The sequence below is a fragment of the Leuresthes tenuis genome, unplaced genomic scaffold (assembly GCF_036924035.1).
Source record: "Leuresthes tenuis unplaced genomic scaffold, fLeuTen1.0.hap1 SCAF_19, whole genome shotgun sequence".
Taxonomy (NCBI): Eukaryota; Metazoa; Chordata; class Actinopteri; order Atheriniformes; family Atherinopsidae; genus Leuresthes; species Leuresthes tenuis.
Window position 1 is genome coordinate 17,378,766 of NW_027325373.1, and position 16,890 is coordinate 17,395,655.

The 16,890-nt window shown below is 38.9% G+C and overlaps 1 protein-coding gene across 1 annotated transcript in view; it reads right to left on the reverse strand.

The window, feature by feature from the left end:
* The window catches only part of lamc3 (laminin, gamma 3), a 113,094-nt gene extending 96,665 nt beyond the window's left edge, over window positions 1–16,429 (reverse strand). The window contains exons 1-2 of the mRNA XM_072371917.1: window positions 15,858–16,429; window positions 7,570–7,874 (exon numbers count right to left, since the gene is read on the reverse strand). Coding sequence (XP_072228018.1) covers window positions 7,570–7,874; window positions 15,858–16,251 — 699 coding nt within the window. The 5' untranslated portion in view covers window positions 16,252–16,429. The remainder of the gene's footprint in view (window positions 1–7,569; window positions 7,875–15,857) is intronic.
* Between the last annotated feature and the right edge of the window lie 461 nt (window positions 16,430–16,890).

Below are 16,890 nucleotides of genomic sequence, written 5' to 3' on the forward strand. Positions count from 1 at the left end.
AGGCAAAACATGGCAGGTTTAGCTTATTCTGGATATCACTCTTCTACTTTAGCTGGGAATCCAAAGCGATAACAATCAATTCTGAAAAAAGCAGCACTTGAGGGCATTTACTTTGATTACACAAACATTCAAAAAGAAAAAAAAGGATGAAAAACTTCCTCTATGAGCAATGGCATACATACACACTCACTCAACACAAAGACAAATCCAGCTTTGACTGCGGGTCTTTTGTTTTTTTTTGTCCTGACTAATTCCTGTGATGAGATTTAATTATTCCTGTTTCCGTCGCTCTTGCACGGCAGCTCTTTCAGTTGTGCATTTAGAGAAAGCAAACATTTAATTCAAAGTCACTTAAGTGGCAAATGGCTCTCTTGCTCTTTTTACTTTGCTCAAAATGAGTGGGGGGGGGGGCAATTTGTAACAGAAACACTGGAGGTCTTTCATACAGGTGTTAAAATGGTGACACTTTTTTTGCTGGCAAACATTTGCTGAGAGGAAACCCCCCCATCCCACCACAGTAACCTATGTGTTGACAGACCGACCACATATTCTCACAGACGACGACAGGTGTGCACTTGATATGTGGAGTCAAAGAATAGTAGTATTTACGACACTGAAGCTCTGCGAGCTGTTTCAAGTTTAGCATTTCAGCAAATATTTACCAGTTCTCATGAAACACAGTACAGCAGACGTCGACGGGTCATTACACTTCAGTTCTGCATGTCTTTGGCTATAAGTCAAAAACACTTGACAAAACTCAAGTGGGACCTGATGAAGCCACAAAAAGAAAAATGTTAAAGTTTGTGGCGAAAGCACGCGGTAAATATTGACGTCACAGTTTAAGTTAAAACCCCGAACTATTGATTCAGCCAAGTTTGACAAATTCAAACTGTGACAGACTAAACAAATCTGTTTAGGCTAGCTTCAACTTCAGCTAGTCACTACCACAGCATGGGAGGAAAGACGTTTTAAGGCCTTGAACTTCATATTCAAAACAACTGCTTTTGTCCCTTCTGCTGTCGTTATGGCCTTCATCTTTACAACTAACAATAAGTTCTGTTGTGTGAAAGATATTTCAGAGTGTTGCAGCCTGGATAAGCAGCTCCAGCAGAAACCAACGTGTCACTTTTAAAAAAGGCTATGCCCCGCCATCTTTATTTCGATGATTTCGATGATGGAAAAGAGAACTTTTGTATTTCCCCCTTTGATTTTGAATTGAAGACAGTAGCTAATGTGTTTTTTTATTTTATCTCGGCTCACTCCACCCATCTGTCCCATAGAAAATAGAGGAGGAATGAAAGTTTTAATGAAAGAAATGGTGCAATTGATCACAGTCAATTATGGGTTTTCTCATCTTGTTGTTTAAAAAGAAGACAAAAGGGTGGAGGTGGGAGGGCTGGAATGAACGAGAGAGGGTGTTTGGCAGGTCTGTTCAGAGATTTGCCACCCAATCTATGTATTCTTAGCTTGTATTGATCCCCCACAGCTTTATAATCAGAGGCTGGATGTCATCCAAAGCATATTGAAATACAGCCAATAACACCATTAGTAGTCAGGTTTTCTTGCGACTAAGAGGTCCTTACTGTTCACTGCCCACCAAAGGTCACGTGTCCTTTCATGGATTCACCCCATTAAAAAATAAATAATAATGGTGCTCTTTACATCAATGGGTACATCAAGAAAACCGAGATTAATACACACATAATTCATTATTATCATGTGTCAAAGTTAAAAAAATATAATATATCAATAGTAGTTTTTAACTGGTGTATATGTAATCTGATCAAACCAGATTTTACATCAATTTCAATTAGTTTGTTCAAAAAATAGATAATTTAACTTCAAGACTGTTTGAATTCCTAGTCTGTGTTTTACCTCTGAAAAGGCAAGTCTATCCACGAATCTTAACGCAGTTAAACAAAGCCTGTGCTTTGTGACACATTCCTAATGAAAACCTTTTTTTACAGACTGAATACTGCAGAGGTTTTCCCACTCACTAATGCTGTAGCTGATAGATTTTTTTTCCATCCAAATCTTCACACTGGTTCATTACAGGAGTGCAGGAATGATGACTGAAAATCACAGAAAAACAAAACCTGCCATGGCTGACGCAAGGAGGAACAGGGGCAGGCTGAAGGTGTGGACAAACTTGTGAATCAGACTTTCTAAATTAAGCAGATTGAACAGTTGTCGCATTTGTGTGAAAATGTAGCTTGTTTCACTTGACATCAGTCTGTGAAACAGAAACCAGACTTTTTTTGTGTAGGAGAAAAGATTTCAGATCCTTTCAGTAATCTGAATTTACTTAACAGTAAACAGCTTGTCAGATGTGAAGACAACTTATTTTATTCTGTATGAATATGAAAATCCTTTTATAGCCATAAAATCCCAGCCAAATTATACCTAAACATATTTACTGTTTTGCTCTTAGAATATTCAACTGCTGGAAGGATGGCTGGATAAATAAATGGATGGAGATAGTAGATGGATACCTCATTGTTGCAACTGTTGACCTCCAATAATCATCATGCTTCTGTTTTCGGAGAGTAATCCTAACAATATATGCTTAATCAGCAGTTTAGAATAATCTGTGTGTCTCATTTCTGTATATACTCTGAATATTCTGAAGTACTCACAATAGATCTCGATTTACTTAACCGTATACTCAACAGTAAGACATGTGAACAAACTTAGGCGATAACGTGTTTTCCGGCGAGACTGGTCAGGAGTTTGGATCATTGGTTTATCCTTTTTGGAAGAACATTCAGGTAGCTGTTAATCTAAATTAGTTTGATTTGAGTCCCCTTAGTCTTTCAATTTCTCTTTTAAGTAGCGCTCATTAGCTGTTTAGATCATTTTACCACTTTAGCTTCATTTGGCTACGCTATGCTAAATTTATTCTGTTCACTGATTTAAAGATGGCAATTTCCTTTCACACTACATATGCCTGGTTTGCAAATTTGCCCCCCTTCCCCCAACTGAACTGTGGTGATTAAATATTCTTTTGACGTTTAAAAATAGTGCAATAATGATAATAAGTATTAGCATTAAAAAGTTAATACAACGTAACACATCAGAGCTCCATATGAAGATGATGAGAAACGTCCTCTTTTTTAACTACTTCCAGCTGATGGAGCTTAAAGAGATTTTAACGGTTTTATGGACACCTTGTTTTCAGATAAATGTTTAAGAAGATTACAAACTGAATGTGTTTCCTGCAGCTGAGCTTTAACAGGTAAAGAATTAAGTTAGGTCTGCTGGGCAAATCAGACAGATAAGGATTGCGTTCCCCAAAAATCTTCACTTCACTTAAAGTTTCTACATCTCTTTCATCTCACCTAATTCTAGCCAAGACATTTATTAGAGATTAAAGCGAGGGTGAATCTACCCTGACCACAATGCCCTTTCCTCCTATCACATGATTCTCAAACTACCTGCTTTCCCATTTCTCCTGTATTCCTTAATTCCTTAAACCAACGTAATCCTTTCATGGTAAGTAGGTATTTCTCTGTGGGTTAGTGCATCGCGCATCCTTTCCAGCTGACAACATAGTGCTCACTTAGCAAAACTTCAGGAGAGTAGACTCAATTCTCTGTCCAACAAACCCAGACTCTTGCTTGGTATTGTCCCAGGCTGCCAATGGCCAGGATTACATAATAAATAGACAGAGACTGAAATAGGACAGCGGTAGATAGTGTGACAGGATTCATCAGAAAAGTACGATTTCATTATCTCTTAGCAAACCAGGCTGCCATACTGCAGCTATGTTTTTTTTTTGCAAGACTTTTAGTAGTGCTCTCATGCAAAAAATTGTAGAAGCACCCGCACAAGAGGTGAAGCAAAGTAATACACACTGGGCAGATGAGGCAGTGAATAATAGGATGGAGAGGAAAGATTCTTGGGCTTGACGGAACATCCAGAGAGGTCTTTTTGGACTGTGGGTTAAGAGGCTCTTGCTAAGCCACAGACATATTTATTTTTCATTCACCCTCTATTCATTGTTGTCCCCGCAGGATAGAAGGCGTTGAATCTCTGAAGCCAAATCCAGTCCTTCCCTTTCCATACAGCTGTTTGTCGTCTTACTGACAGTAGCCTGCCACACAATGTGCCAAACCTATAAATGCTCTACAGCTAATCCAATAGTGCATTTAATTCCTGTTTTCACTAGCTGCAGATACACGGAAACCTCACATTGCAGAGATGAGTAGAAAATGTCCTGCTAATCCTGCTCCTCAGTGCAGTTTGGCATACGCTTGAGAGCTGATGTGGCTTTACTCCTGCTGTCTACGCTTCATCTTTTCCAAGTTTAAATTGGGATCACTCTTAAGGAAAGCTGCTTCTTTCTACTCCACAGGAGGTACTAGAGGCATTACACATTCAGAGTGCCATGGTTGATGAGAGGGGAGGTTTTATGAGGAGGCAACATCTGGCAATAGAAAAGTGTGTTTTTGTGCAGCAGGGGGTGGAAATTGGGTACATGTTAAAGCTAGGCTTCACCTCCCCATTTTCTTCTTAAATCATATATCTTACTGCCTTTTAGCATACAAACAATTACAAGCAAATGGCACGCACCATCCTGACAGAAAAAGCTGTCCTTTTGGTTGGAGTCAGGCTCCCAAATAGTTTGACATATTTTGCAGATGAGCTTAATCAATAAAAATAAAAATTGTTTGGAAGAAAAAGATTTACCTACAATGAAGCCAAATAACCTTGAAATCCATTTATAATAATTGTATACAGTAAAGAGAGTATCTTGGCGGGAAATGCAGCATACAGAAATTCCCTCAATTTAGGTGTTGGGAGATTATTTCCTTCCTTAAGGTTGGAGCAAGTTATGGTTACGCCAGGTTACCCAGCAAATCCCACACATATCCTCGCTTACTCTTCTTATTTAATGATGTGGAGGAGGACAGTTTTCTTCACAGAGGTGCTAGTCTTGCTTTACCAAACATATTTTTTCTCACCAAGCCTTAGGAGAACGCACAGAAAAAGGAGGGCAACATTTTTATTAATGTTTTGTTGAGGACTTTGCGCACACAAGGGGTTATAACTGGAGGCTGGCCAATGCAACTTCCCTCTAAACTTAAACTAAATCAGTGTTTATGATGCAGACTGTGCGTGGAGGAAATGTTTGTTGTTGTTGTGCAGATGACGAATAAAAATAACACCTTACAGTATGGAACTGCGGAGAAAAGCAAAATGGCCAGTGGGAGGCTGATATGTTGTCCACATTCCCTGAATCAGATTTTGACAGAGGCAGAGGAACTAAAAAAAGGTTTCCTGTCACTTCATCCAAGCCAGGGTCATTTATTGTTGTTGCCTCTTCAGTCAGTGAGCTTCTTTATTGTATTATTGTTGTTGCATCAGGTTTGTGGGATAGTAACACGGGGAAAAGTGTAGTTCTGCATGCATTTATAAGATGATGTTTACTCATCTTTGCGAATATATTTTATATGTTTCTTTCTTATGTGTGAGAGGAAAATGCTGTCACTTCTGACAAAACCATCAGTAATGTGTTCTTGATTCAATGCTAATCACAGGACCAAACTACTGTGATTTCTCCAACACATCCTCAACTACAATTACTGGCAAACAAAAAAAACCTGGAATCACCTTTCCTGGAGAATGATCATTCAGCTGTTTATTTTGTAGAAATAAATCTCTGATGAACCACTGAACATTTTGGCTTAATTATTCATTTTCTTTACATTAATAAATTAATGAGCCCATTTGTTTTTCTATTTTCTGTTGTGCATTTTCTATATAAATACTTCAACGTTTTCCTTGGTCAACTTTATAAACTTTCCATTTCGTTCTAACTTCCTTCAAATGTTCTTTTACCTGCAGACTAATTTGCATATTTAGAATTGTGAAGGTACGATTTAGAAATGTAATATTGCAAGGCGAATTTCAATTTTTTTTTCCTTCAACTTTATAAAAAGGACTGTAATTACAATGATTTGGCTTTATTAGGAATGTTGTATATGGAGTGGTATGGCAACAAAATTTTGTTTCCACCACGAAATAGAGGGTTGCCTTAAGAATAAATAAGCTGAAGTATCTGTATAGTTATAATATTTTACTACTATTTTTGCTGTCAGCCATTTCAAACTAACAATTTACACTGTTGCCGGTGTAAATTGTTTTTGTCAGTGTCTGTTGCCACCAGACTTTATTGACAAAAATACTATTTTTACCTACCAAAATACCATAGAAGCTCCTTATAATTCAGAACTTACTTTAGACACTAAAACATTCTGTGTGGACAGGACTGAACAAGAGGCGTACACAGAGAAAATCACCTCAATTATCTATGTGGTACATTGAAGCATATTTGAAATACACATTTTGACACATGTGAGACTTACATTAATTTGCATTTCTGTTAAGCTCAAGCTGAACTCATAACTCCAGAAACTTCTTTCTGTCATTACACTCCACTTTCTCTCCCTTTTCCTTTTGCATCTGCTAGTTTCCCTATAAAGCAGATTTATGAAGCCCCAGGTTGCTCAAGTGGAACATTTTTCATTTTACACTGAATTGTTTTGCATCAGTTCAAAGTGATCTGTCTGAAAACTGAAACTGAAATGAAGAAAAGTTAACTATCAAAAGCTGTCTCAGAATAAGTGGAATATCACGGATTTCTGCATCTGACTTAGAATCTGTTGGCCTGTCAGGCTGGCTATCTTAGCCTCCTAATCAACTATTCGATTTATTAATTTAATGCTTCTATTGTATTGTTTATAGCAGTCCTGTGGGATCTCCGTTCTAATTAGATAACTAATTGTACAGTGATGGGGTAGTACACGTTTTCTGTAGTTGCAAGTTACTGTAAGAAAAGTTGAGACCTGCTAATCATGTTATATAAATTCATCTCCCCTCGTGGCAAAAACAGCCACTGCTTCACACAACAGCAATGCTTCTCAATAATTAATAATGAGAAAAGTCTCAAAGTTTTTCATATACGTAGATACGCTTCACTTGCATGGACAGATGAATGCACACAGTACTTACAGCCCTGTCAAAGAAAAATAAGGGGCTGCATTTACTGCTTTATATAGTCACTTTCTGCTATGATTTACTGTACCCGCCCCTCCGAGGCTCACCCTCAAGAGGCTACCATTAATGCAACACAGCCCTCTCAAGGCTTCATCAATGTTAATCAGAGCTAAACATAACATTGGATTCACTTCAGCTGCTTTGGAAAACTGAAAGGCATACATGGAATGCACATTCTCAAATGTAAATATGTTTCCTAAATAAGGTCAAGAGTAGGAGCTTCTATAACCCATTATGGAATGAATGCAAGATGTTGCAATGTCATACATTAAAATGACGCAAAAAATTAAATGTTTTTCATCTTTCATCAACAGAAAACACGTGTTTCTTCCAGGAATTTTCTTTCAGGAAATTTTTATTTTATTTTATTAAATAGCTCTTACCCTTTATGATCATACGGGATAAATTGCCCTCTGGTTATTTGTGAATTCAACACAGGTATTGATCAAATACTTTCAAAATAATAACTGCAGAGCTCACATAATAACACATACAAGAATGCACGCTCACCTGCAACAAAAGGCTTTGGTCAAAGTTGTAGGCGCTTGGCCGACCTTCCAAGGTGGAAAAAGCCACGTTTCCTCCAGTGAGGGGAGAGATATCGCTGAACTCGTCTGTACATAAGGCGGCCCTTTCATCATCTCCTGGGCGAATATAACCTTTGGCATCCTTCTGGTAAGTCTTCCTACAAGAGGCGCTGTAATATTGGTAAGGTAACCAGGGCCCATCCTCTTCTGTACGCTTGTAAATGGCAAAGCTCTCCGGCCGACTGGTGTAGAACTTCAAGCGTAAATAGGTTATCTCAAAGGCTTTCCCTATGGAAGACAAATAGTATTAGCTTTTAATAGAATCATTACAATAATTTGTATTTAAACAAGATTCGTTGTTGTTGTTATATGGAAAGATTGGCTCTGTGATGTAAGAGACTGTAGGGTGATAGTTTAAGTGTCCAGGATCACTGAAAAACCTGACAGAGCTGTATTAGGAGGATAGTTGATAGACTTAATTTCCTGTTCCTGTATGCAGGATAAATGAATGTCATTCCAGCAGGGGCAGAGGCATTACCAGGATTGTTGTCTCAACATCCAGATAATAATGAGCCCCAAAAGTGACACGAGGTAAAGAGGAAAAATACTTTTTCTTTCCCTCATAGCACAAGTAGCACAGAAAAGGCCAGTGGTTGCAAAAATCACAGAGAGAAGAAAAGGCCTGACCGTGTTATTGGATTCTGATACAACATTTGAGATGGGAAAGGAAAGAAGGCAGTTTAATCAATAAAAGAGGCATTAATCAAAGGAAATGATATTCAAAGAGCACAAGGCATTGTGGGACGTACGACAGAAAGAACTGCTGGTGGAGTTAGACGTTGCTTTTTTGTCTGAAAATCAGTTGAGTTATTATTCAGTTAAAAAGAAAATGGAAATAACAAGCTGGGTTATCAGCTGTTGTAATCATCCTCACAACCAGCATGAAATTTGTATCTCTTTCAGATTTCCAACTTGGAAATTAGATTAAGACCTTTTGTTTTATCAAGGCAGTGTTGTTTTGCTCTTCTGTTTAGCTTCTCTTTGTTTGTAATCTTGATATTTACCAGCTCTATCTTTTTCATCTATGATGTAAAGTCTCTCTCTTGCTCCCTGTGTGCAGTTTATTCATTTATATTTTTGATAATCTGTGTTTAGTTTGGTTGGGTGCTCGACAAAAATGCCGTTCAATATGGTGACCACTACCCAGAATGCACCATGATGGTGTTGTCCTTTTCTCTATAAGAAGCAGGAATGGCATCACTTCCACATTTGCGTTCAACTGAAATAGCCAGGTTACCTTGCAGCTCTTACACAAGTTACAGTATATAATTATTACAACACAATGCTTTAAAATTCAAGCTAAAATAGCAAATATGAGGTGAATTCAACCAATTGCAAAATACAACCGCCATACGATCGGTAGTTTACCCTTTTCTATGAGTAAAAACTAGCCTCTTAACTGTGATGTTACACCCTTAGAACATTCTTTTGCAGGTTTCTGTAAAAGTAATTTGGTCTCTGACCTTAAACTCACACCAACACAATGCTTGGTTGTTTAATCAACAGGCTAAATAAAAATGATCTGAATTACTCAATGAAAACAAAAAAGGAATCAAAACATTATGGTAGATTTTTTAAGGCTGCCTGTTCTACTTTTATGTACAAATGAATTTGTCAGCTACACAAAGTTCCAATATGTATTACATAAGGTTATCTAGTTCATAAGTGTGTTTGGTAGTGTAGCTTATTGTGAAAATAAGAATTATGAATCCATCACCTTAAAACTACTGCTGTTCGTATCCAAAAAAAACACCACAGGTCCCCCTCATTGTCCCCCCACCATGTTGCATCATATTGTTACTGTAGCCCAGAGAGAACAAACCTGAGATCGGCTCTGGACCACAGCCACCATTGTTTAGTGGTAGGCAAAAGATATTCAGTTGGCAATCTCTGCAGTTTGTGTCACTATGTCTCACTACTTCCTACATACATTAACATAAAGAGTACTCTTTATGAATTCAGGGATACTATATATGAAAAAGTGTGTGTTTGTCTGGATCACTCAATGGTTTTGTCAAAATATTGTGAACATTGCAATAACCAAGCACACTGGATTTATGTACATTTCTTTATACTGTTGAGAAGATGGGGATTTAAGTAAGTAACTGTTCTGATGAAGCTGATTTTATTTTTTCTTGTGGCTGTCAAATTTCCTTACAACAGCTATTTATAATTTAGTTGTGACTACAAGTCCTCTAAAATAATAATAAACAGAAAGGAAATGCATCCAAGGTCCTTCATTCTGCACTGCTTTGTTATGAACTATAGATCACTTGAGGGTACAACAGCGCATGCATTTCATATCTCATTACCGGGTTGCATTTAATGTCTATAAGGGTCACCATTTGCCCACGGGCCACACAGCTCATGATCTAAATGGTCGAAGGGCTTTAATTGGGATAGTCTGTCAGAGCAAGGGGAGAATAGACTGAGGGAAAATGAGGGCTTTTTCGTAAATTTTAATTTCTCCCAAATGAACGTCAATTTGTGAAACTGAAAAATGTATTTCCGTGTTCTGTCTCACAATAGAAATAAGGAGATATTTGCATATGTCACGCATTCCTATTTGGGGGATTTTAAAGCTCTAACCAGGTTGTACTGTAATTGCTGCTGTAATTAGCTAAAGATGTGAAACGTAATCTGTGAAGGTGCACAATGAGAGGATGAGTCTACCAGGTTCATCACAATCAATGGAGAAGAAAGACTGGGAACATGCATTTTCCACAATTTTTAGCATACAGCACCTTGGGTAGACTTGAACTAATGGATTAATTCTCTTCACAATGCTTTCTGTATGGGCAGCTGCAGTTGGAACGACAGATTAACAGCAAAGATGTTTTCCTAATTTGGTTTAGTAAAAAATCTTCCTCCCTAATCTTAAAGCAAACAGATACTCAACGAGTGTTTTTGATTGAGCGGTGTCATTTCCTCTCCTCATGTTTGCTCACTACTCAAACAACAATCTTGGAGCCAAATCAGGGAGGCTTAAAAAGTAATATTTCCTGAATATGAACATACATCCACATATCTGCCAACTGTTGCTCGGTTTAAAAGGGGATTAACTGGGCAGACACAAACTGGAGTCATATTGAGACCAGGACGAGGAGTAACATGTTCAACCTCTCTTAACAGGCTTCTTCAGTGCTCTCCTGAGTGTTTTAATCAACATCATTTGATACTAAGCCTCAGTCGCTCTCCACACTCATAGAGGGATTCTATCTTCTCGTATGGCCATAATGGCATCTGTTGCTTTTTCTCTGCCAAGTCAGAACTAAGCATCTCTGAGACTTGTCTCTCTAGAAATCTTTAATGGAATCTTTCGTCTAGGAGCTCTAAAATCATTTAGCTTTCATTTCCTCCCTGCGTGAGGTGAGCTCAGCCCTGCTGAGGCAAAAAACATAAAAGACACAGAAGATGAAACATTTGCTGGATATCCCCCGTGATGAAAAGCAGACTAATTGCAAAGGATATTTGTATGTTTCTATGGTTAATGTCTAATGATTCGTGAATCAAGATCTATAATGTATTCAAGAGTTGATGTGGGCACAACAGTGTGCAATCGTTAGGTTATATGGCCACAGCAGAGGGTTGGGGAGGGAGTTGTAATCATTTAAAGTTACTCACCAGCAAAGTAAAACGAAACAAAAAATACAAGTTTGGTTTTTATCAGTTTTGACAGTTCACTTTGAATCAAAGATCTGACTGTAGACAGCAAGTGGAAAGTCTCTGAACACTGAAAACTGAGTTTAAAAACTCACTAAAACACCCTTGTGTGGCTTTCTTGACACATTTGATGGTAAATGATGCATCTCAGAGTAAGTTTATAGTGTTTTCTTATGAACACTTATGCTTATGAAATTGCTTTTCTGACACTGGTTACTAAGAAGGCTGGTGTAAGCTGCAGAAGTAGCCCGCTGTCTGAACTTTACTGAGTCATCCATGTCAGCCTAACACAGCTGCGGTTGTCTGCCCAGACTCAGACTAAACTCCTCAAAAGCGTTGTACAACTATTTACAACCGGTTTACTCCACAGCCTGAGAGTGTTGCGATCTTTAAATAAATGAATGAGTACATTTAGGTTACAGTCATGCAACATCTCAAAGTCTAGAGATGAATTTTTACTTGCATTTGAAGGTTTATTTCTGAAATGTTGTGCCAATATTCTGTCTGTGAAAGCACCATGCCAACTGTGGCAGACTTTTATCGTCATTTCACATCAGAGACAGGATGTTGCTTTTCTTTGACGGCGCTGATGAGAACCAGCTGGACACATCAATGTGTGCTGATAGAATGTGTGTGTCTTTGTGGGAAAAACCTGACCCCAATTCCTTACCATCAAACCAGCAATTTCTTTATTTTTTTCCCCCAACCCCTCTTCCTCATTATGTTTTGTTTGCTCCCCTTGAAGCAGCCTGATTCAACCTTTTCTCTCTACTCTACCACAGACCCACACTGACCAGGCTAAAATGTGTGTCCCTGCATCCTACTGCTGTGTTTATCATCCCAGCATTTGCCTTGTTTCCCTTCAGAAAGAGCTTGTTTGGTTTGGAGAGGCAAAAGAAAGCAATAATGTCAACGGCACCCCCCACCGGCAGCCCAGATGGACCACAGAGCTTTCATATGCACCAAAAAGGATGCCACACATACAGAAAAGTGTTATGACAACTTAAAAGTCATACATTTAGGAATACAGAGTTCAGACCGAAACTTCAAAGGAGCAAAGGTCAGTTAAGTTGATGGGAGATATGGGTGCTGGGTTTTTTTAAGGAAAAACACTTATGTAGCAGAAGCAAAGCCAAGTCTTATCAGGAAAAGAATTAGCAGGAGAATATGAACAACAAAGCCTCAAAACAGAGCCAGACATCTGCTTGCTATTGGAAATCAATATTCTCCATCTGATGTAGGCGCTTCCTGCTTTCAGCCCACGTGATCTAACCGTTCATCTATGGTCAGCACTCTGACATTTTCAAATTCTGTCATTATAGTGTGCCTGTGTCTTGTTCCTTTGAAGCGCAGCTTTTTGACAAGGCAGCACCCGCTCTCTGCCAACAGAGGAGGCAGAGGGAGGTTTGACATATCAAGCAAGTTTCTAGCTTTTAGCAGAAATTGACTTTTCTGACACACATATATACTGTAAATACACGTAGGACTTGGTTATTGTTTTTCAATCCTTTGCTCAATAGTAAACAATATTTTCAGAATAACAGAGGATTGGATCGATCACAGTGGCAAACCTACAGAGAATTAGTACCTGACTCTATAGAACTGTGCAGCACTGGGAAGTTCATTATTATTACATTTTCAACAGCTTTTTTTTTTTACGGAGCCCTGGCTACAGAGGAGGTCACAGACCTCAGCCATGAGGCATTACGTGACCTCTGGTGGGAATTTTGCTCTTGTTTGTGGTCTTTATAGAAGCTTTCGCAGTCAGGAGCAAAAATCTGCTGTAATCAGGAGGGCTGGGTATCGCAACTGACTTTTCTTCAGTCGATTCAATTCCAATTCAGAAGGTTACGATTCAGTTTCATTTTCAATTCAATTCAATATCGACGCGAATTACGCAGTTTCTGTACAAATTTGGCTTGGCTATAAATAGGTTGTCAAAAAAATTATTACAAAGTAGGAATAAATCAAATACATTTTTTGTTCAGGCACAGTATCGGTCAGCATACTTTCTATATTCAAAATTCCGCCACACTGTGACCTTCAGGCATGACGGTGTCACTGACAGTGTTATTGCTTCTCTCAGGATTTCCCGTCTGTTGGCAATCTCTGTTCAGGTTCTACCTGACACATGCAGGCTAGTCATGTAAAACTAATCTCGCCCCACAAAGATTCCCAATGCAGATAATGCCTGAAAAATTGCATATATCGACAACTGATTAAGGATTTTATGAATCGATATTGGAGTTTTCAAATGAATATCGATTTAAATTGGAGAATCTTTTCTGACAGTGACTGGATGTGTTCAGTCCCAGATACAGCGGAACACTTTTCTTCCAAAAAGTGGTTAATTTATAACTGTAAATGAGGATTTCACTCATCTGGATACTGAGGCTCTCACCCAGTGGGGTACGGTGGGACAAAATAGTTCATGAAAGTGATGAAAGACTATTATTCTTATTTCTTTTGGCTTAAACTTTGTTGCCATATGTAGGCCTGTCCTCTTTGTTCTGTGCCTCTTGTGCTTTTGTGGATTTTCTCTGGGTGTTCCAGTTTCCACCACAATACATGCATGTTACGTGTCTTAGGGATTGATGGTCATACGCTGGCATAGATGTCTGTGTCTCAGTGTCTCTCATTGTAAAACAGCATGCTCTTTAAAGCGAATTGCCTCTTTGTGTATAACGACTCTACCAGTCTGACCAGCCTTATTGCTTTCATAGTCTTTACATCCATTGTTAGTGGCACATTATTCAAATGAAGTCATTTCAGTACCCATGTAGCAGTCATGGTTTAGGCATTTTCTTTTATTCTTTCTCTTTTATTTCTCTTTTATTTCCAAATATTTTGCCACCTGCCTCAGTTTAGTTTTTTTCCTGTTTTGGCAGGATCTTTTAATTGTTACAGCCTCATTCCACTTATTCTGATTGATAATCCCAAAATGCTAGAAATGGCAAATTCTCTCAAAGTTGATTTTTGTGCTCATATCATTTTCATAACCGCTGTTTTCTGTGCAGGTCAATTTGACATGGGTTTGCTGTCTTGGTAACAACCTTCCTATGGCAGAAATGCCACTGCTGACATCTATTGATGCCTCAACCAAGAGAGGGCCGAGGTGGAGCTGTGTTTTCACTCCTGTTTGTTTTTATATGGATCTATGTTTGTGTATGAGTCTTTATCTGTCAGTAAAGTTAAGCAAATACTGCCAGTCGACTATCATGAACTGTGGTGAAGACGTAGAGAAAGGATGAGGAACCTTTTCAATTTAGGTTAATTAAAAATGGAAGGTATTTAGGAGTCTGTTTATTTTGGAAGCTGTACAGATTGATATCCAGCTAGAGTTATGGTGTTAGATTACATATCGGATTGCATCTAACAAATTGTAGCCACTAAATTTAGCTCAGTCTATATCAGCTATTTCCCCATTTCTGTTCAAACTTTCCTCAAAGTGATGGGAAAATTAACATGTGGCTCTGGAAAAAGGACTCTAGCTGGGAGGTTAATGAAATTCACTTCCCTGAAAAGTAAGAATAACTTTTGAATTCCAAATATATTTTATGGAAATGCCTGACTAACTTCAGTCCCTCACCAACCCACCTCAACTCCCCCCCCAGCCCATCTGTTATCACCACCTGTAAAACTCAGGGCTTTACTGCAGGACACAGGTGAAAACATAAAAAATTTACTTGTTGCAGAGGACTTTATGATGAATTTGAATTATCACAGTGTGAACAATCGAATAGCAAGGTATAATGGTTACATAACATGATAAATTGTGACCAAACTATGGCCCAGATCCTGCTGGCGCCATGTGTACCAGCAGTACGCATGCTGATTATGGTCTAGGTTGTATGTTAATAGAAAATTATTATCATATTAAGAGCTGACTGCTTTGTGTTTGAGTTGGCATAGGAGGTCAATGAAAAAGTCACAGTGGACCCCCAGATCATTACTCTGTTCCTATTTTTCCATGGCAGGTTAAACTGTATATCCTTGTCATGTCAGTCTACACAGTGTAAGCAGTGTATAGATATACAGTGTAAATCAAGAAAGTGCCTTTGCAGCAAATACACATCATAGCCATGTTTAGTCCAAATTGAGTTTTATGAAGATGAGTCTAGACTGAATAATGCAAATCATGTGTTGGTCAAGACATCTGTTTTGATTTACCAGTTCCCCCATCCCATCCCCCGTGGGCTTGCAGTACACAAAACAATGCATAAAATGTTTGCTGCAAAGAAAAGTGAAAAGTTAATGATGTTAAATTCAGATGGCGTGAGAACAATTGACATGCATTGCTGTGAGATTACATCTCCAGGCTCCATATTCTTTTCCCTGGACACAAGAAATTCAAAGCACATGCAAAGCTTTCCAGCACTTGAAATGAAATAGGGTAATACACATAACATTATAGACCGAAGCACTACCCTGAGCATTCAGATACTTGATTTAGATCATTCTGCCTGATCACAAACACAACGAATTGAGGAAACTCTGTCCCTATAACTCAGGAGTCAAACTGAAAGCCGAGTGCGCTGCTGCTCTTACCGAGGTGGAGGGTGAGGTTGACAGATTTGGGATACTGGATGCCATAGTACATTGACTGACTCTGCCACCACGTGGGCTCATCATTCCTGTGAAAGTCATTCAGGAAGCTGGCATTGTGGCTCAGGTGTGGATGTGATGCGTCACAGTAGTGACACGCACGTGTCGAGCCAGTCTGCATGCAGTAGTCCTCAGGTGGGGAACCGCACACGTTTGACGCTACTACAGTGCGATTGAAGGCAACATTCTCAAACTTGGGCATACAAAGGCTTGGAACTCCCTCGTCGTCATAACAGGAGTCCATTGCAGCCCAAGCGAGAGGGTGGCGGTGCAGATGAAGAGAGAGCAGAAGGGCCAGGAGATGACAGCTCACAAAAAAGGATTTATCCATGTCCATAATTAAATTTACTCTACACACAAACTTTAACACTTTAACTTAACGATTAAAACATATAAAGACTCTAACTTGAGATAAATATTCCAACAGCAGAAATAAAAAAAAAGTAGTCCATTCCAAAAGCTTCTTTGTCTAGTCCTGCTTTGCCTCTGCCGGGTCTCCAACATATGTTCCCACTCTGTGGAGTGGAATTAAGTTTCTGCGGGATCCCTACACTTCAGGAACAGCATGGGACAGAGGAGGGGCAAGGGAAGGGGCTGAAAGATCAACAGACCCTCAAACTCTTCCTCCTGCTGGTCAACACAAATGCTGCACCGCCGTCGGCTTCAGCTGTAAACCAGGCCCGGTTAAAAAAAATGCAATCTGGCCAGAAAACACATCCTAACACACAGCTTTTTAAATATTCCAGTGGTGAGACTGTTACACTTCTGGGTTTTAAGATGTGTGTAAGAAAGCACCTGCATGTTTCCACTTACAAGAACAGGAAATAGCATCGATGTGGTTTAAAAATGTGCTCGGCTGTTTGCCCCACAGCAGGACATGCTAGTAAATGCTGACTGTAATGATTCAGTAAAGGTGCTAAAACTGTCTGGAATATTTCATCAGGCATGGATCATCTCCATAAAGGAATGTCACTCA